Source organism: Ostrinia nubilalis, chromosome 15 (assembly GCF_963855985.1).
Source record: "Ostrinia nubilalis chromosome 15, ilOstNubi1.1, whole genome shotgun sequence".
Lineage (NCBI taxonomy): Eukaryota > Metazoa > Arthropoda > Insecta > Lepidoptera > Crambidae > Ostrinia > Ostrinia nubilalis.
Window position 1 is genome coordinate 409,296 of NC_087102.1, and position 21,264 is coordinate 430,559.

Sequence of the window (21,264 nt, forward strand, 5' to 3'; positions counted from 1 at the left end):
CGATAACGTCTGTGCATGTTGACATTTCATTTTAATTTAATTTTATTTCAAAAATCGAAACTTCATGAAAGATTAGTAATGAAAATTAGCCTATTGAAAATTTATTTAGCAAAAAAATAAGCTATATATTTTCTGGCCTGAAGTGGATAGAACTTTCACATCATTACAGAGACATTGTCACTGCACTGTCTTTGGTATTATCGACGTCGACAAATCATCCACACATCACTAATCAGAACCGCGTATTTGGCATAATCTTTCTTTCCCTCTCCATATTGTTTTTAAGTTATGACGCTTCTGGCGAATGACACGGAATGACGGTTTCCATTGCATAACGCGCTGATCCGACGCTTTATGGCGGCATAAAGTGCGTCACTTTGACGGGATCGAACGCTTTTTACTAACTTTATGACGCGTGAATTGACGGTTCGAGCCAATTTTGCGGATTATAGTAATATTCGATTGGGGTCTAAAATATTATTTATGGTAAGCGTTTGTAATGCGAGATCTGCTTAGAGAGGGATCCGGGATTAGAGTAGTAAGAACATTGCGATTAAACCGCTCTACACCATGTGAAGGAAAAACAATGTTTGTAGCTGTAATGTTCAGAAAAAACCTGTGCTATTTTTAACAGTTCAATGTACACACGAAAAACAGAAAAAAGGATGGCTGAGTACGTCATGTTTGTTCACAAAAAAAAAAGGTACTTATGACAAAATGTAGAGCTTTCGAATTAATGTTTATTTTAGTTTGTTTTGAGACTATACAACTTCTGTAGTTTGTAAAATAAACGTGTTTAAAATTGTAAAAACCAATAAGCATACTTAGTTGACAGGCTGTGGACAATTTGCGAATTCAAAAGGGCTGTTTCAATCCTATTCTAATCCAAAAGTTACTAAACCAACCGAATTACGTTTATTTGTTACCTAATTACTTTAATTAAGACGAACGTTTAAGTATGGTCTGTATACTTAATGAATACAGAGCAAACATTTCTAATTAAATGTAAGTTTAAAGATAAATGTTGCCCTCCCAAAATAGAATTTCATTAATTCAATCTACCTGCCCTTGGCTTAACTTGGGAGGGTGGGTCCTCCGTCCATTCATGTACAAAGTACAACAACTTTTTTCACCCATTTCCAACCGTATTCCTAAAGCCGTAACTCCCTGTTTCAAAGTTCAGTTCCCGACTGTACCTCTCCATTCAACGGGGGACCCGCCACTGACTTGACCTATCAAAAAGGACCACTCCAGTACAGCCGCTTGAGAACTGAGAGATCTAGATACGCTGGTCTCCAATGGGACCATTCTAGCAAATGTGACCAGTATATCTTGACCACAAATTAAATAGCGAAGGCGTCCGATGGAGGTTCTTGATAATTTGGTTAGGTGACCAGTCTAAGATGATCTAAAGGTTTATAACATTGGTATGCATGAAAGGGTCTTATTGAATTTGGCACTTTTGTAGTTAGAAAGCTGGTAGCCGGCTGATTTTAGATGTCCGTTGCTTATAGGCCTTTGATTGCGTGATCTTAAGGCAATTATTAAATATTTCACTACCATTAACTATTGTCGGATATTACCGCCGGTACACAGGTTATTTTCATAATCAAATACCAAATCGTTTTTAACATTTCCTTCAAGAATAATTTTATTTGGTTTTAATTATCATTATAATGCGATTCTAGTAACTTATCTAATCGTATGAATAATTTGTTATGGGAAACTAAAAGAAAACAACAAATTTTGAATATAATATGAATAAAGTGCAATTATAAACAAATAAACACGTACGTCGTACATATTAGTTACAATTATTTTATCTTTTAAATAACTTGGTTTTTATAGAGTAAAATATATTATAAGTAATCTCAAGGGCGAACAGGTGAATACAAATTATCTGCAAGATTATAAAAAACAGTATTTTAAACAATTCACCTTGGAAGATTAACTAATACCTACCTGAAAATAATGAAATGAAAGTGTTTACTCTTTTTTGTAACATATTGTAAGATGGTTAAATAATAAAAGCTTATATTTTATCTAAAAAATCTTGTATTATATGATTGGGGTTATTCATACACATTGAGTACTGATACTGTAGTGCAAAATCTGTTGGTGATAGCAGTACAAAAAGCAACGCTGGCCCAGCGCATGAATCGAACCCGCGTTCGCCGTCTTCCACGCCGAGCGCGAACCGCTCGGCCGCGCGGTGACGTATTTGTCATTGCTCGCGCCGAACCTCGGTAGCCGGGCGCCTCCATCACACGCCTCCGAGCGCCCGAGCGGCCCCGGGCGCCGCCGAGCGGCCGCCGAACGCTCCCCGCCTCCCGCAGTTCACGCTCGGACCGCGCACGAGCGAGCACGTACCGAATGCGTGTTCGCGCGCTCTCCACCGCCGCAAGCATTCATATTTCAAACGCGTAAACAATCTGTGACATCTTTCAATATTGACAGTGAAAATCAAAATGGCTGAAGTGGAATGGACGAACGATTTGGTTATTCGTTTGATAAACGAATATAAGAAGCGGCCCGAGCTGTGGGACACGCAGCATGAGCTGTACAGAGTGCCGACGGCTAAATACGAAGCGTGGTCCGACATGGCGATCGAGTTCGAGTGCGACATAGCGGACTTGCGGAAGAAACTGAATTCTGTGTTCGCTTCGCACCGGCGGGAGAAGGGGAAGGTGCGGTGCGGGGGGCGGAGCACGTGGTTTTTGTACAAATACTTGAGTTTTTTACCCAATCATTTGGACTCCGCCGAAGAGAATGTCACTATTCATATACCGGTAAGTTGCATTTGGTCGCAGCGCTGTGTTGTTGTCAAACGATAACAGATGCAATTACTTCTTATCTGTCAAATGTTTTTATATACGTTCATGCATCAATCAATTTACTTCGGATATTTGCATAGCATGTTTGCAAATAGTTTATCACAGTTAAGTATTAACTGCAACACTGTTATCGCCGTGTCATGTGACATACAAATAGAGTTACTGTTCACTGTATTAGGGCAGAGCACACACTAGCTCGCTCGGTTCGCGTGTGGCGAAACGTGAAAACAATTTATTTTAGACTTTTCAGTGTCTACAGTTTCTCTCTTTATCTTTCATGGATATGATACGGTTGTTTGATCTTTTTTTGTCAGACTGGCTGTCCTTTTCATTCAATATTACATAAAGAAAAGGTTATGTTAGTTATCTATCTTATGTATTCATTTACTTAAAAATATGTCCGTAACCGGTGGCTTTCCGGGCGACTGATATTTATTTATTGATTCAATAGCTCGTTGCGTTGCTTGCCGCGTTGTAATCTCCCTTGCCCTAAACTGAGTGAGTTCCTAGCCTACTAGCGTGGGTTCGATTCCCGTGAATGTTTGAGTTCCTACTTTTGTAAGAGTTTTTATCTATTACTAAAAACTTATATTGCAATGTGGTTTATTTAGTTTGAGGATGCAGGTTTGGGATTTTTAGTATTTTTTTAAATAGATGTCTTTGCTTTCGTTCTTTTCTTTCTAGGCATTTAGGGCTCCAAATTCGGCTTTTTTTTACCAAAAGCGACATCTTTTAACAACTTTTAGGGAGGATGCGGTTACGCCGGCCACCTGCTCTTCCTCGTGTTACGGCAAAATGACCAGGTACTGGTTTGTCGAGGAAATCGGTAATTGCATCCTCCCATTTAATAAACATCTAGTTTTTCAACGAAACGGCGAATTAATTGCCCATCTAGGGTTGACACATGCACTTTTTAAATGCTAGTTTAAAGATAAACTATGTTTTTCAGCAGTTCTTTCTAAACTTGTCACGGTTTACAAGCACAGTAACTATAGTCGCACAAACGAGGGTCTGTCTGTCTGGCCCAACTGGAAGTCGAACCTAATACTAGTGTTTACTGAAGACGATTCAATGCGCCATTAGACCGTCAAACTTCCTTTCGCGCACATAACCTGCTAGTAACTGGCATTACGCCATTCACTGGCGGCGAACGCGGTTCCGGTATTGACTCTTAGAGAGGTTAAAGCCGTCTTTTAGTGGCTAATAACGAAAAAATCACAGAAATTAATGTGGCCTGGTGACCACTTTTAGCCTGGTTCACGGGCCAAGTCGCTAGATTGCATTTTTAAATATTTTTCCAGTAACTGGACCCACTCTAAAATTCTAGTTAGGTGTTTAAATTACTGAAACATTGAAGGTTGGCCAGCCACGGGCACAAATCTAGTGAAAACTCTGCTAGATTATGGTTCTACTGATACTATATCTAGTTGTTAAAAGAATAATGGTACAGTAATGTTATATTTTATCAGTAACGTGCCAGCCCTAGCACGACAGTAATTAAACACTGTCATTAACTCGAAAAACTGGTCGAAAGTGACTACAATCCGATTTATTAACGGGTCTCGAAATGGAACTTGAATAACGAGCTTGTGGACAATATGTGAAGATGGCTCGCTTGCATGCACAGTGGGGCTGTGGTCAGCAAGCTTGCTATTACGTAAAATAAATAGTAAAAATTACCACAACTAGTACTTAGCCCGTTAAAACTGTGCAGAGCTTATAGGTACACAATATTGTACGTTTACTTCAAATCATTCGTGACTCTAGGTCGTAAATCGTGAGATTAAAATTTCAAGCCAGTAGGCCTAAGATGCGCGCCGTGATAACTTTTATCGACGTCAAAATGTATGGAGAAAATCGATAAAATGACGTGATAACCGCTTATCGCGGCGCGCATCTTAGGCCTACAGGCTACTAATATGATGCATTCGAACCGAAATTCACTTCTTTGTTTGTACACATTTTTAGAAATACATTCAGTAAGGCCGGTAGTAGTCCTCAGGGGATACATACTCACTCATATTCTTGCGATTCACATACTTACAAGTTGATGATTATTATTAAACCTACTGTTGTTTAAATTCTGCTCTGTTCGAAGTGAGCCTGCTATATCCATTCAATTATACTGTTACGGTGTCGAAATGGCGTCTTATAATTTTTGAAGACATGCCACGGTTTTTTGGATATTTAATTAAAATAATGACACCCCTATAACTTACCCATTATTGAATAGCTATTAAATGGCTGAATTCCTTAATTAAATACGTGGTATTTTTATTGACCTTTATACGCAACGAAGAACTTAAGTAACCTTACTTCTGGGCAAGTTTAAAGAAATATATCAATCATGTATTTTACTTAGGGATTGATGGTGAAAACGCGCATTACTCTTATTTATCTACCCTAAACATGTTATCGTTTCAGCCAAATGGCGTCCACTTCTAGACAAAGGTCTCCCCCAATGTTTATACAGGGTGTCCCGTAATGTAACGTCAAGCCGGAACTGGGTGTTGAGGCAAGTTATGCTGGTTATCAGAAAAATATAAAAAAAAATCTATGTGGCATATTTTCAAAATAATGGGCATTTAAAAAAAATCAAAAATTTTTACTCCAGGTGACGGTCTTTTTACTCGTGTTGCCACAAATCTTCACTTTTTCCAAATTTTTTTTTTGTTATGTTACCCTGAATAATGCTTCTCTAAATTGTTATCAAAATTACAAAACCAGCTGCTCCAACTTGGATGAAAAAAATACATTATTCCCAAAAAAATTTTCAAAATAAACATTTTGCCTAGTTTAAACTGACTGTACTGAAAAAAAATTGTACTACGCGAGTGTGGCAAGTGACGTCATAATTTGGCGCATTTAGTAAGGATTCCAAAATGGTATAACACTTGGTAAATTCTTGCTGTAATTGTCGACAATTTTTGGTTTTTTGGAAATAATCCCGTTTTTAACTTTATCTACCTTGGTTAAAAATTATTATTCTAATGTGCCCAAAATTCAAGTTTCTGGCTTAAATGAGGTGGAGAAGCCATTTTAAAAGGTATGAGCGGGACGGAGAGGGCCATTTTACCAAGCAGGGATGTTATGGATATCCGTAACCGTAACCGAAACTATCGGATATCCGAAATAAAAAAATATCCATAACCGTAACCGAAACTGATTCAAAAGTTACGGATAGTTTCGGATAAAGGCGGAGTCTAAGGGTACAATTATTCCAAACTGCAAAACTCTATGAAATCTGCAGTATACACGCCGCAGCAGCAATGCCGCGCTGCCGATTTCATAGAGTTTTGCAGTTTGCGGTCTGCGGCCCGTCTTGGAATTGTACCTTAAATCTTAATATTTGTTACCAACTTGTCTGGCATTCCCTGGCACCATCTAATATGCCAGCCTGTTTAACCTTTATCATACATAGGTGTCGTCTTAGTTGGTACATAAAGTAGCTATGTGGGTCACGCAGCATCTTGCTATTTGAATTATACCTACATTTTTGAAATTCTAATAATTCCGTAACCGAAATTATCCGAAACTTTCGGATAATCTGAAATGATTTCATATCCGTGACCGTAACCGAAACCGGTATAATATTATTCTAATATCCGTAACCGTATCCATAACCGAAACTTCATATCCTTATTATCCCTGTTACCAAGTACAAGTGCAGGCAGAGCAGGTAGTAACGGCGCGCACGCACGGGTGACTTTTGTCACAGTATGTCAACTACTAATTACTGTCATGGTGACAAAAGTTTTTGTGACTGACTGTACGGTAGTCAGTCACAGAAACTTGAATTTTGGGCACATTAGAATAATAATTTTTAACCAAGGTAGATAAAGTTAAAAACGGGATTATTTCCAAAAAACCAAAAATTGTCGACAATTACAGCAAGAATTTACCAAGTGTTATACCATTTTGGAATCCTTACTAAATGCGCCAAATTATGACGTCACATGCCACACTTGCGTAGTACTTTTTTTTTTCGGTACAGTCAGTATAAACTAGACAAAATTTTTATTTTGAAATTTTTTTTGGGAATAATGTATTTTTTTTATCCAAGCTGGAGCAGCTGGTTTTGTAATTTTGATAACAATTTAGAGAAGCATTATTCAGGGTTACATAACAAAAAAAAAATTTGGAAAAAGTGAAGATTTGTGGCAACACGAGTAAAAAGACCGTCACCTGGAGTAGAAATTTTGGATTTTTTTTAAATGCCTATTATTTTGAAAATATGCCACATAGATTTTTTTTTATATTTTTCTGATAACCAGCATAACTTGCCTCAACACCCAGTTCCGGCTTGACGTTACATTACGGGACACCCTGTATAATGTCATAATCAAACGACTAAAGCATACCTTTTCTCCCACAGTCGGTGGAGGTGAAAACCCAGAGGGAAGAGTCCGAGCACTCCTCCGATAACGACTACGGGAACCTCCACGAGGAGATCGTCATCAAGCAGGAGCCCGTCGCCGACCCTGAGTACAAGAAGAGGAACCGCCACTCCAAGCCCCGGTTGACCAAGCCGATCAGGAGGCGGTTCGTTGAGAAGGTGTCCACTACGGCCAGCAAACTCGACAGCAGACTCTTGGAAACCCTCAGGTTGCTGAGAAGGTCTGATTTGTCCAGGAAAAAAGACGAATGCGACAGCTTCGGAGAGTACATAGCGGATTCCTTAAGAAAACACGAAGATAAAACACAGTCTATGATTAAACAGGCCATAAACAACATCCTGTTCGAACAGGAGATGAAGAAGTATAATACAAACCAGTACACTGTGGTCATCAATGGCTGCCTCGACGAGAACCCCCTGACGCTGGACCAAGATGACAAATGATACCTAATGAGGTATGGACCGCAATTCCTTCGTAAGCTCGATCGGGTCGAATTACTTAGCGCAAGATAAATTGGTTCGTATTAATAAGGCACGATTTAGCTTGCGGTAAGATTGTGCTCAAGCAGGAAGTTAGTAAGCAACTGAATGTTTAATTGATACTGAGTTTTTACATATTCCAGTAATTTTATTATTATTGTTGTATATTCTTTGGACATCAACTTGTATTTTTAGAATATGCCCCGTATGGAGATGGCACTAAACCTGATTTGCTTTTCACCTACTTGATAACTTCAGTATCATTGGAATATTCGGAAATAAGTCTTAGTACTTACCATAAGTGTAACAAATTCTGACGAAGAATTACTTTAATTTGATTACTAGATTATAAGTTACCTAGTTAGTATTATAAAATTGATTACTTGTGCAAGTGTGAGATAAGTTTCGTTTATGTTATTAATCCTTGTAATTTGACTGAAAAAAAATTGTTACCGACAATGTTTTACAGAAAGAAAAATTCTACTGTATACTGTTTAAAAAGTTGAGTACCTACCTAGCGTACTTACTTGACTATTTATGTTAATCTTTAGTTTGCATTCTAGGTCTGTCTGTGCCTAGGTCTAGATAGTTCATAATAGGCATTTAGGAACTTCCTAGGGACAAGGTAACATTTCCGTCGGACGTCTGGTCCGCCATTTACTAACAATAGATAGTACTTATTTGTTTCTTCCTTAAAACAATATGTGATCGAATAAATATAGTATGTATAGTAAGTACAACATAACAAGTGGCATTTGTTAAATTTATATACTGTCCAACTTAAATAAGCATAGTATAGAAAAAGCGCCATAAATACTACTTACCTAATTGTATTAGTATTTTTTTACTACTAGAAAGACAGCATGAAAATAATCTTTGTTAATGTTACTGTAAAGTTAACAGGCAGTTAACTAAACCAACTAATTTGTTTGATTTTGCATGACATACAATTTTCTTGACATCAATTTTTCCTACGTTGACATTTGAATGTATGAATAAATACAAATTATCTATATTTTAATCTTGTTCTACTTATTTAAACCCCTTACTCGCCTGTATGTTGAAAGATATTCCTAATAATTGTTTACAGCTCGATTTAAAATTATACGGGGTTCGATTCCCCGCAATTCAACGCTTACTGTAGTTCTAATTGACTCAAATTCAAATTCTGTGTGTTGATCATTATGGGACCGAATTCTGTCGAGAAGTCAATGGAAAACTATCTACCTATTGTTTTCACATAATCAACTAGGTATATGAAGCCAAGTAATAAAAAAAACAATATGAACTCTCCTGAACCATTTTTCTGTTTCAGGCAAACATGTTGAGTTTTATTACAACGAAAAGGTTATTATCTCTCACGAAATTTTCTTTCAAGTATGAAGTACCTATTCTTATAAATGTCCTCGCTTTCATAACTCAAATGAAGATGAACAGTTATTTTCTGACGCACGTTGGATACAATAAACACCAAAAAGGAATGTGTTTACCCAGCCAAGCGTACTACTACATACAGCACAACATATACCTACATAGTACATGGTATATCCACGTACTATGTGTATCGCATTCCTAAACTGGAGATCCGCGGCAGAATGCCAAAAGCTCGGAGAAGGTCAAGATCTTACATAAACACGCTGTCATGTTGTAAAATACTTCAGTGAAACTGAAACGGTGAAAATTGCGATGACAAATGCGTATTCTGAACTTTTTCTTTTTAGCTTCTCTTCGAGGTTCAATGTCTCTGTAAGTAGTCGGTAGAGTTCAGTGTAAAATTAGAGTTATTCGTAAAACAAAATCTTTTCACAACACCCAATAATACTCACCATAAAACCACAGGCTATAAAAACTTTTGGCAGACCCCAGGCACTTTTAAGGCAGATCCCAGACACTTCAAGGCACAGCTGGTCTCAAAATCTCGATGAAACGGGAACTAGAATACAAAACAGTGTTCATTAGATAAATAGGAGTAATAAATAGTATATCAACAGCTTGACCTATCGCTAGTAAAACAACACACACGGTAATTACGATCAATCGTTCTAAAATACAGACATTGAGATCAATCAAATGAGCTTAGGAATCCCTGCAACGAATTTTCTTTCGACCATGGTGGCTAATGGTTTTCCTCGAACCACAAGACAAACATTGACCCAGCCAAGAAATTACTCCATAACACTTCGATAAACTCCGGCGAGTGCCAAAATCTCAGAAGCAATGAATTGCATAAATAAAAATGGCGTCACACAGCAGTTGTAATTGGGTTGAGCCAATGGCCCAGACCGCAAATAGGTCATCATCGCGTTACGGAACCAAAATACGGCCGTAATAACACTTTTGCTAGTATTTTCGTGCTTAAAATGTCCTAATTTTCAAAATAGTTTCGGAATCAGCAGACGTAGAAAGTGTCAGACGCATAAATCGTTGTGAAATATAAAAAAATCGAATGGTATTCAGGAACAGTTCAGACAGATCTAGATGGAGCTAGGTTAACTTTGAAAATAGTATGTATCAGGGCATTTCTCCACTAAATGGAAAATCGCTGTCCCAAGCTAAATTTATGTAGTAACCCTTAAAATTTCTCAGGTTTTTGTATCAATACCGACATAGAATAAGGTATTCTTAGCATGACATGGCATATTTAGTAATTTAATCATGGAATATTCGAATAAATAACCTCAAACGTCTCAAATCACAGGTCCCCTGGTACGTCCCTTTTCCAGAATTACACATATTGTTACAAATGTTTATTATATTGCTGTTGATATTTGAATAAAAAATATCCAAATACATTAACAATAACAGTTAGCATCTTAATACATCACAAACAATATTTACAATATAATTTTAATCAAAATATCCTTCTGAGAATGCTGTCCTCAAATTATTAAAACATTCCCCTTTTAAAATTTTAAAACCGGTTTAAAGTCATATTTAGTTTTGGCGCAAAGCACTTAGATCGCGAAACGGAACGCAATAAGTGTTAAGGTTGTTCAGTTGTGTAGCTAGTGGGCAGCCGCTATTTTGTTTAATGCTACTACTGCGTCATCTGGTGAACCACGCGTCTCGGCCGTCAGTGAAAACATTCCCCTGGTGAGCCTTTTTTTAACTATTTTAAGAGTTTTAATAACGACAATTTGTTTAAATTAATTAATCTTCTAGTATGTAGCCACGTAAGTTGCGTTTATTTTAATGTTTTTAAATGATATTGTTTTATGAAGTATTCACGTAAAAAAAAACCGACTCCAAAAAACATACACTAAAAAGTAGAAAAATAATTAGGTACTAATCTTATTTATTAGGACGAATTAATATTTATGTATACCATGATTGATACTTCTGGAGTCGGTGCCAAGATTATAAAACGTGTGAAGTTTGCCTGCACCGACTCCAAAAGTATCAATCATGGTATACATAAATATTAATTCGTCCTAATAAATAAGATTAGTACCTAATTATTTTTCTACTTTTTAGTGTATGTTTTTTGGAGTCGGTTTTTTTTTTATAAAAATTAACTTATTTCTTGCTTTTTAGTTACTTATATACTTACCTTGATGTTACCACTGAATGTAGGCAGTACATTGAGACTATATTCTTCATGTCAAGTGTAAAATAATAATCCCTACAAAATACAGGTTACCATATCGGCAACCTAAAAAGACGTTAAACCGTCAGCCCACCTTAAAAACATGAAAGAATACAACTGTTGGTCTATTTGTACCTATAATATTTAAAGAATTATCCTCCAACTCCTAAGCGTTAAGGAGTTGTACGTACCATGACCATGATGCAAACACTTGAATAACTTTAGAAACTATACTTATCTGTAAAATTAAAAGAATCATCCTCCAACTCCTAAGCATTAAGGAGTTTTACCTTCTATCATCAGCTCATCAATATGAGATGATGATTTCCAGAAGCAAATACTTGAATAACTTAAGAAAACGTTTGAAAAACGATATACGTGCCTATGAAATTTGAGAGTTGCCCTCGATTTCCCTAGGATCCCATCATCAGATCCTGACTTGGTGACAATGGGACCACCTCAGAAGTGTACCCTATCGAACAAAAAAAGAATTTTGAAAATCGGTCCATAATTGACGGAGTAATCGGTGAACATACATAGAAAAAAAAAAAAACATACATACAGCCGAACATATAACCTCCTCCTTTTTTGAGTCGGTTAAAAATAACATTCCCCTGGCGAACATTCCCCTGTCATTTCATAGCACAGGGTACTGTTCATACCACAGGGGACTGTTCATACTACTGTTTTCCTAGGTTTTGACCACTAAAATAACGTCTTTTTAGTAGGTATTATCTCAAAATTTCACCGAAAAAGAAGCTACGCGAAACATGAGAAGAATTTCTAGAACAAAAACGTATAGCTGTGCAATTATGATATTATCGACTTGAAACATTACCCTAAAAGAAAATTTGAAAAAAAGAAGAAAAAAGAAAAACTTTAAATAAAATCAGTTAAAGATATGAGTTGTCGTGAGCATAAGGCTGTAAAAAAGGTTTGGAGGGAGCACAGTGCTAAGTTTCGTGCAATAAAGAAAGTCATGAAGACATAACAAATAATATTATTTGTGTTTCTTTACGAGATCGAATCAGAAATGAGGAGATCCGTAAACGAACTAAAGTCGGTGACATAGCCCGACGGATTAGCAAGCTGAAGTGGCAATAGGAAGGCACATAGTACGCAGAACTGATGGCCCATCGGTAGCAAGGTTCTGTAGTGGAGGCCGCGTGGACGTCCCACGCTGCGTTTTACGGTACACAAGGTGGACCGACGACATTATAAAGGTAGTAGGAAGGCGCTGGACGCAGGCCGCTACGAATCGATCAACATGAAAGTCATTGAGGGAGGCCTATGTTCAGCAGTGGACGTCCTATGGCTGAAATGATGATGATGATAATGAACAAATAATTTCGGAAGGGAAAATACCTACATCTGATTCAGAAGATTTCACAGAAGAACATCAGGTGCCTTTAAGATCATCTGACCCAACACGAAATAACAAGAATAGCGTTTCAATATTACATTCACCAGAAACGGGGTCAAAAAACAAAAATTAGCAGTAATAATGTTTTTTGTTTATTACTTTTTGTATTTTTTTGGTTCTGTTTTAAAAGGCAGGATACTACATTTTTGATTATTATAAAGACTGACTTTAGTGTCATACAATTTAAGTCTTAAAACTTAATTGTTCGTTAAGTTTAATGCTACTGTTATTAGGCTTAAGAAAAGTCATTATAAATTAGTAATATTTGTTTTAATAATAATATTTTTTGTTTCAAAAACTTACATATTTTTATAATGGCAAAGAAAAATAAAGAGTTTGTTTACTCAAAGAAAAATACTAATTGTTTTTGTCCATAATACATTCCCCTGGGTAGTTGCAACAGTCCCCTGTCGCAATTTTGCGAAAAATCGCCAATAACTCAAAAACTAAGGGGAAAATGTGTGGGCTTTTTTTAGATATGTATTTAAATTACTATTGCCCTGAATTTCGTTAACAAAATTTCTCAACATTTAATAAAATTACTTCAGGACAGTCTTGTATGGACGATTTTCCAAATAGCAGAGAAACACCCATCAATTATTTTACTATATTCAGGAATAGTACAACAATGTAGGTAACTATACTGGAAGTAAAAGTCATTCATTCACAAGTCATGTCTGGACTGGATGTCTGCCTGTAGTACCTAAACCTTTATCAGCTAGATAAGGTGTTATTCAACGCATGATGAAATAGACGTGTCTGCGGGCGAACACGTAAACCAAAAGATAGTAATTAGTAACATATCACAATTACTACACTTATTTCATCACTATCTTAGGTCACCTAGGTCGCAAAACTAAAGGTGTGTCATTGATACCGTATTTTTTTTACTAAATGGCGTCTACTGGTGGATAAAGGACCGTAAGAATAAGATTTTTTTGGAAAATTTGGGAAAACTAAATATGCCTGAAAGGTGAAGATTCTACACAGTTACAGGAAAAAGAGCAGGGTAGGGTCCTAAACCTTATGCTTGAAAAGAACGTTTACGTGAAAATCATTTCAACTTTTATGGAAGAATTGAACAGACGTTTTAGTTTCACCAAATGTTAAATACTCGTATATTAACGATACGCGGAAAGATGGTAGCAATAAAAAGTATAATAGCCCGGTTTCTCTTTTAGTACTCAATCGAATCTTGTAACTTCCACGATTTCGATACGAGCAAGAAACCGGTGATAATTAATGTGATATTTGCAACAGGGTCGTAACCCGGCTCTAGTTACACAGCAAAAAGATCCATAATTATCTCGTGACACGCCACATCACGTACTCCAGATGCACAAAGTTTTTGCTTCGGTTTTCCTCGTTTTTTTCAGTCAACATCTAGAACAGTGTCTACGTGAGTCTTTGCACGACTGTTGCTACTACGCTCACCGGTTTTTAAACGGGTTTGTGGAAAAGTTTTATACATTGACGAGGGGTTATTAAGCTGGTGATTGCTACGCCAATTTAAGCAGAGATGTAACTAGACGTTTGGATTAGAATTGTGTTTGTTAATCGATTCTAATGACGGCTATTAAGTGGTTGTAATTAGACTATCCATCGCGTGCAAGTTTTAGTGTTTGTAGTATCTGTTGCGGGTTTTCTTTTGGAACGGTATTTTCGCAGTTGTTAAATGTGTCAGTGTATTGTAGCTATTGGAAATAGCGGCTAGGGGTGAGGTGTAGGGGTACACGTGTCCTAAGTAGACTACATCACGCCATGCAACCAATTAGGCGCGATACTTGAGTTTTTATAGCTGCAACGTATTTGCATTATGCATAGGTTGCTATGCGTTCATGAAAAAGTAAACTTGTCTTTTTTAGGTTTTGTGACGAGTAATTATCATCAGAGATAATAGCAAAATAGATGTTAACTTACTTTACTTACAATGTGCGAATGAAATTTCGTGATGGTAATTAGTGTCCCAGACGGCATTAATTAATATCATAACAATTGATTATCTATTGTGTCTAGATTCGCGGATCTTAAAGGATTAATACAGGAAGTTTGAATAAATTTTACGGTTACAAAAATGTGATAAATTCTGAGATAAAATTTACTATGTTAGGTTAAAAACAGAAGAAGAGTATTTGCAATACCAATCGATACAAAATACATAAGTATATTATAAATTGAATCTACACCTAACTAGGTAGGTGCCTCAAAAATATTAATTTCATCCACATAGAATATTCATTAGTTGAATTAGTTGAAGCACTATTGTCTTAAAATCATTTAATTTTAATCTTATTTCTGCTACAAGTAAATGTGTACAATAAAATATTTTACACACAAAAACAGTGACTAAGCGATTTTATTTTACGTGTCATTTTTCAGACTGAAAAATAAAATTGTTAGAAAAAACTTCCGTATAATATTTATTCAGGAAAACCTTTGAACTAATACTGAAGGCCAAATCCGTTGTTACTTTTATTTATTCAAAGTCCAATACTGATTAATATTCTGTCAACAATACGACAATATTTCCGCAAGATTATTTCTTGTAGGTATAATACCTGCTACTATACAAATGTCTTTAGGTATTTACAAATCGACGACACTGGTTCAAAAATTGAAGACATATTGAAATTTTCGACAGATCGCTATAGAAGATAGAAGGATAACCATTATCCTTAGTTGTGGATTCGATCTGTAACACAGACGACTTTGAAAATAACAATACTTATTGGGAATGTTAATTGCGAGTAAAGTTAAAATCTCTAGTATTTCAGTCATAATCAAAGATATGTTAGGAATTTGGTCAATAATGTCGCGTGCAGTGTTACGCTAATTCACACTTCACTGGATTGATTTTAAGACTAGAATATCAGACGACCAGCGTTTCCCAGTCTCTTAGTACCGGCTGAACTATTTTAGAATAAGCTATTCGGCAGTGGGTTTTATTTGCATCTATTATTGTTTTCATTGACTACGGGAAAAACATATTGAAGTCCATGTTGCATCAGCCTTCAGACAGCGATAAAACACTTGACGCTCGCGCACACGTCGTTGCATCAGAAAATAATCATTCATCATAGAAGCAATGACGCGTGCCAGGCCTTGACTCATTGATGACTTCTGTCTGCCAATTTAATTGTATGGCCTGTTTGCATGGTACGGATTTTTCCCACCATGGAAAGTTCTATCTGCAAATTGTGTAGGATAAATGTTTAGTTGTATGGAAAAATCGGCCGATGCAACATAAATAAACGTGACATTTTGACCTTGAAATCACCTTTATTCTGCCATGAAAAAGAGTCACTTTTGCAGTGACATGTAATACAATCGAGTGTTCGAACATTCAGTGACATATTCTTAAAACAAGTCATTAAGATTTTGTTGAAGTGTCCTGAAATAACACTCGGAAGTCGACGTGCCATTTAAACTAATAATAACAACGATACTCGGAAAATACAAACAACACAAACATTAAATGTGTAGTGGTGAGAATGATGTATGTAAAAATGTCGATAGTTTAATATAACTTTTAGTCGGCGAAATTGCAGGCTCTGTCATTTCAAACTATTCAGCATGAATTTTCAGCATTTGTAACTTACGTTTCCTTGCAGGTAGAGTCAATAGTGTAAGTATGTACTCGTACTACATAATTTTGAAATGTTTTCAAATATAGTTATTTTGTAATAAATCACTTGCTGTTTTCAGTTATTCTATCAATCATTTTGATTGACTATGGAGATGGTTTGTATCGATAAATTAAATTGTAAAGTTGTCTGTAACACAGCACTGAGTGTAACGTGTAATGCTATAGGGCAGACACCAAGTCGCCGATTGAAAATAGACATTGCGTAATTTTCAGCCGATCGAGTTTACTGCCACGGTGCATCGCTCTTATTGCTTTGGCATTAGAGCTCAGGTTGATAAACTCGGCCTTGATCGTATCAGTGTTTTTATATTGTTATCAACAGGATGTACTTGTTGATTTCGATGTGATCTTTGCATCGTAATGTTTATTTTTTAGTTAACTTCCTTGTTTATTTCATTATTTACATATAGAATACCTGAGCCCAAACACATACAAAATAGTCCATCAGTCTATTCCAAGGTATTTAATCTGATATCGCAAATTAATCTCAGGCATTATTGGATTTAGTTGGCAGCGTCAACTGGTGTGTGACAGAGTGGTACCTACATAGGTGTAGGTAACTAATTATGTTTCAGAATGAATAATCTTTAAGAATACAAGTGACTACGTTTATTTACCTACCTACCAAATTTTCCAGGACAATAACATACTCTTTGCAGTGGAAAAAATATGAAATACCTACTTGATTCACGGTCTATGTTAATAAATCAAGTCTCTCACGACACATGTCACGACTAAGTCATGAACAACCCCGTGATTCCTTTAAAGAGTTGCCCATTCGCATTCCAGAACAAGCGACGAATAACTTTAATGTTGGGGTGTGAATATACAGAAGAATAAACTGCAAAAAAGATGGTAATTTATAAATTCATCATCAATGTAAATCAAGAACTTAGACTCATCCCGGTGTGTTTATTGCTTGTCCAGTCTAAGCCCACTAAATTTACACTCTTAAATTAATGGTAATAGGACTTCAAATTGAGATTAAGAGTAATGAGCTTTTCCGCAAAAAGCTTAGCAGAGGAGAATGGTAGAGTCCCTTTAACTGTATTACTCATTAAACATTGCATGCCCCAGTTTATTTCGTCGTCGTCGTTTCAGCCGAAAGACGTCCACTGCTGGACAAAGGCCTCCCCCAAGGATTTCCACAAAGACCGGTCCTGCGCCGCCGCCCAGTTTATTTATTAATTCTAAATTCAAATCCTATATCATTATTATTTTGTTTTTAATTTCAGTAAATTTGTTGTTGACAACAAAGAGAAAACGCGAATTTCAAAACTGTGCCTTAAGTCTTTGAATGTAGAGTCGATGCATTCTGCTGTATTTCAAAAATTCGGTACTTACCTAAATTGCACCTTCCATCTGGTAATAAAATTAAAGTGGTCATCTGCGGCGGACTGGACGAGGGTAGGAAATAAAGCAGCAAGCATTTAAAATGCCAAACGCGATTGACAAACGACTTTTTAACAGGCAGGTTTGATTTATTGCTTTTTGACAGATGGAATCGGCAGACATTTTGGGAAAAGGGTACGGCAATGAGCATGGATATTGGAGAATCGATATATTTTCCACGCTCTTCAAAGCGAATATATTTTTATGTATTATTTTTATAGAACCTCTACTTCCAGAGGGATAACTACGACTCTGGAACTATGGATGGATATGGATATGGTGGATAAACGAAAACTAGGTATTTTTCATTACAATCAAGCAGCGAGTTATTTCAACATTAGTAGAGACAAAGTCCAAATGCTGTCTCAAAATGTTAATGTTGATTAAATGAATAAGTAAAGTCACATTGAAGTTGAATGAACATATGTTCTGATAATAATATCCTAAAATAGAATAGAATAAAAACTCTTTATTTAACAGAAAGGTATACAAGCAAGACAAGTGTATTGTACATGAAAATATAAATAATAGTACATAACACTTCTGGTAAATATCTGATAAAGAATAAGGAAAACATGTTATGATTAATATCCAAAACTCTCGCGACTCACGCTTGACGCGTGTTTATCTGAGCCCTGGAAACAAGGCTAAATACTGGTGTACGTGCGATCCGACACGAGGCAAAATTGACAAATATTGTACAAGCTAATTTCACCACTTTCCCTTTTCAAAACACTACAAATAAAGTCCAGAATCCCTCAGCAGAGCGCGGTCTAAGCCAGGACGATGTATACGTATTGCATCTCCATTTTAAGGGGCGATTTTCGCTTGGCAAAAGCACGAACGTAATGCATTTAAAATTGGCTGAGTTACTCGGTATTTTTGCATAAACATGTTAAAGGAAAAATATAGAATGATACACGAAATGATAAATTGATATGCTGTTGTTAACTGCGTTCGACAAAAAAATAACATGCACCGAAAAATTCGTGTACAAAAATTTGTCTTTTTTCATATTTACTTGATTCTTTTACAGTTGAGAGCACATCAGACTGAATTTTTAGCAGCTTAATAGCATCTATTACCACCGCATTAGATGCAATGGTGTAAAGCTTGATGTGCCATCGTCATACATTCGTGTTGGGAGTTATCACATCTTTTCAGTCTGCAAACAAACAAGCCATGCTTATCATAATCACAGAATAACATGTGCAACACTGATTGATTTCCATCAAAAAGATATAACCCTTGTGAATAACTTAGCGTAATTTGTTATGACTGAACTGCATATTAATAGCCTTAAATTTTAATCTTGTCACCTGATCATAATCGCGGTCACACTCTTATATACATTTCCAAAAGCATATTATAATATACCTTACCTGATCTTCACCTGTAGAACTGCCACTTTACCTGTATCTTATATTTTGATAAATAGTGGGTCTCCCTCAGCGTTGCCAGTTTTTTTTTTCGCCAAGTCGGGACTTTGGTACTTTTTGAGTGAAAATAGCGGGATTCTTCCGTCAGAAGCGGGACATAGTAAAAAAACGTATATAATCAAAGGTTTTCAAATATTTCTCTTTTTATTTGACTTAAAATTACGTTTACGTGACAATAGATAGCAAAAGTAGCCATAGAAAATGTATTTTACCAAAAAAATAATATTTAAAATCAGATTTACTGTATCGTTAAATTCGTCTTTAGAATAAAAAAAGAAAAAAATTAAAAAAGTTTTATTCTTTAGAATAATATGGCGTTTCAAACAATAGTCTGGTGAAGTGAGTGTCTCTCTCCGAAAAGCGGGACCGAGCCTGTCCCGCGCGGGACATTTAAATTTGATCAAAAAATCGGGACGTCCCGCCAAAATCGGGACGTCTGGCAACGCTGGTCTCCCTCCATATTTAATTAAACAGCCTTCAATTATTTGGACACAAATCTATTTCCTTTAACAGCACGTCATGCCTAATAAGTCATCAAAATTGGCATGAATTAAACAAAAAGAAAAGTTACTTTACATACAAATAAAGTCAATTTCCGCTGTAAAACTTTTATTTAAGTGCTAATGAAGTAAAACACGTGAAACTGCCTTTACATCATAAATTGCTTCATTTCAGTTAAATTTATAAAGAAGCCAAAAGATAGCCATAAGACAATGCTTTACGGCCACAGAGCATGGAATCGTCGCGCGCACTTATGCGCTCAACGCACAATTGCAGCTACGGCTATTATTATTCCTGCCGTCTCTAGTAGCGGGCGGCGCGCGACGATTCCATGTTCTGTGTTTACGGCCCTTTGTGCGGTGGCCATTAGTCATCGAAATGCATTAAATTAACTCACTTGCATTTATTGTGGGAAATTTGGACAAAAAGTACATTTCCAATGCACAATGCATTTCAAATTTCTTCGCGTTCCCATAACTTTTTCTTGATGCGATTGTAAACAATCGAATGAACTTTTTTAATTAAGTAGATAGCATTTCGCAGAATTTCGTTAATTATTTATAGTCGTAATTGATTTATATTTATTTGTTGTGCGTTTCCTTATTATTGTAGGTTTTTTCAGACTTAGTAACTAACTGTGCCTTCGGCTTCATGGGGTTCTATTATGTATCTTGATAATAGTTTTGCATTGTGTTTTATTAACTACGAAATTATTTTCTTTAAAGCTAGGATAACATGACCAAAAACAATGTTTGAGATATTATGTAAGTATGTATTTATTTCTTGACTTACGATTTTGACTGTGTAGGTAGATATTAATACTACACTATAGGTAATTATTGAAATTAAATATCTGTTGTTACAACAATACACACAATACAATGTTGTTTATGTAAGTAAAACCGTATTACATATAAGTAGGACTATTTCAAACAGTAAAACATTAAGTTATAATTGAAATCGCTTAACTTGTGAAAGTTTGTAAGCGGCGACTTAAATAACTCTCTAATTCTATTATCTCAAAACGCCAGGGGAACAAAATCCCACAACCCCTAACACACAAAATCTTAACCCTGCCAAAAAACCAGGGGAAACCAGTTGGTGAATCTCTAGCTCGTGCGGTCTTTCACCCCGATGCCCTTTCTCTTTTAGACGCTTCGTAACGCGTATCACTGTCCCTCTCCCACGCGGTTTGGTCTGCCTGTAGTCACGTAGGCAAGTTGGCGGAGTAATGAATGTAGTCCGGTGTTATTATGGGCCTGTAAACAGGAGTTTAGCTTTTTATTGTCGGTTGGATAGATGGCCGCTTTAGGGTTAGTGCGTACGTGGCATGGGACACGGACGCTTTGTTTAAACACCACACGGAAATTTAATCATTGCCTAAAATTAATAATGGCCCTAATAGTAGGGCGTTTTGTCATCAAAAATTAAAAATATTTTAACTAGTGTGTTAATTGTGTTATAGTAAGTTTACCTATTTCAAAATCTTTTAACGCAAAGGTAAAACTCCGTCATCAACTGAGATTTTCTCTTACATTAATAAACAAAACAACCGAATGGTGTTTCT

General features: G+C 36.2%; 1 protein-coding gene and 1 long non-coding RNA gene across 2 annotated transcripts in view; one reads left to right on the top strand and one right to left on the bottom strand.

The window, feature by feature from the left end:
• Window positions 1-2,154: 2,154 nt before the first annotated feature.
• On the top strand, window positions 2,155-8,731 carry LOC135078626 (uncharacterized). The gene is made up of 2 exons (XM_063973156.1): window positions 2,155-2,789; window positions 7,210-8,731. The coding sequence occupies exons 1-2, from the start codon at window positions 2,469-2,471 to the stop codon at window positions 7,672-7,674; spliced, it is 786 nt and encodes a 261-aa protein (XP_063829226.1). The 5' UTR covers window positions 2,155-2,468; the 3' UTR covers window positions 7,675-8,731.
• Window positions 8,732-19,804: 11,073 nt separating this feature from the next.
• Window positions 19,805-21,264, bottom strand: part of LOC135078628 (uncharacterized) — a 38,433-nt gene continuing 36,973 nt past the window's right edge. The window contains exon 3 of the long non-coding RNA XR_010258649.1: window positions 19,805-20,956. This is a non-coding gene — a long non-coding RNA (uncharacterized LOC135078628). The remainder of the gene's footprint in view (window positions 20,957-21,264) is intronic.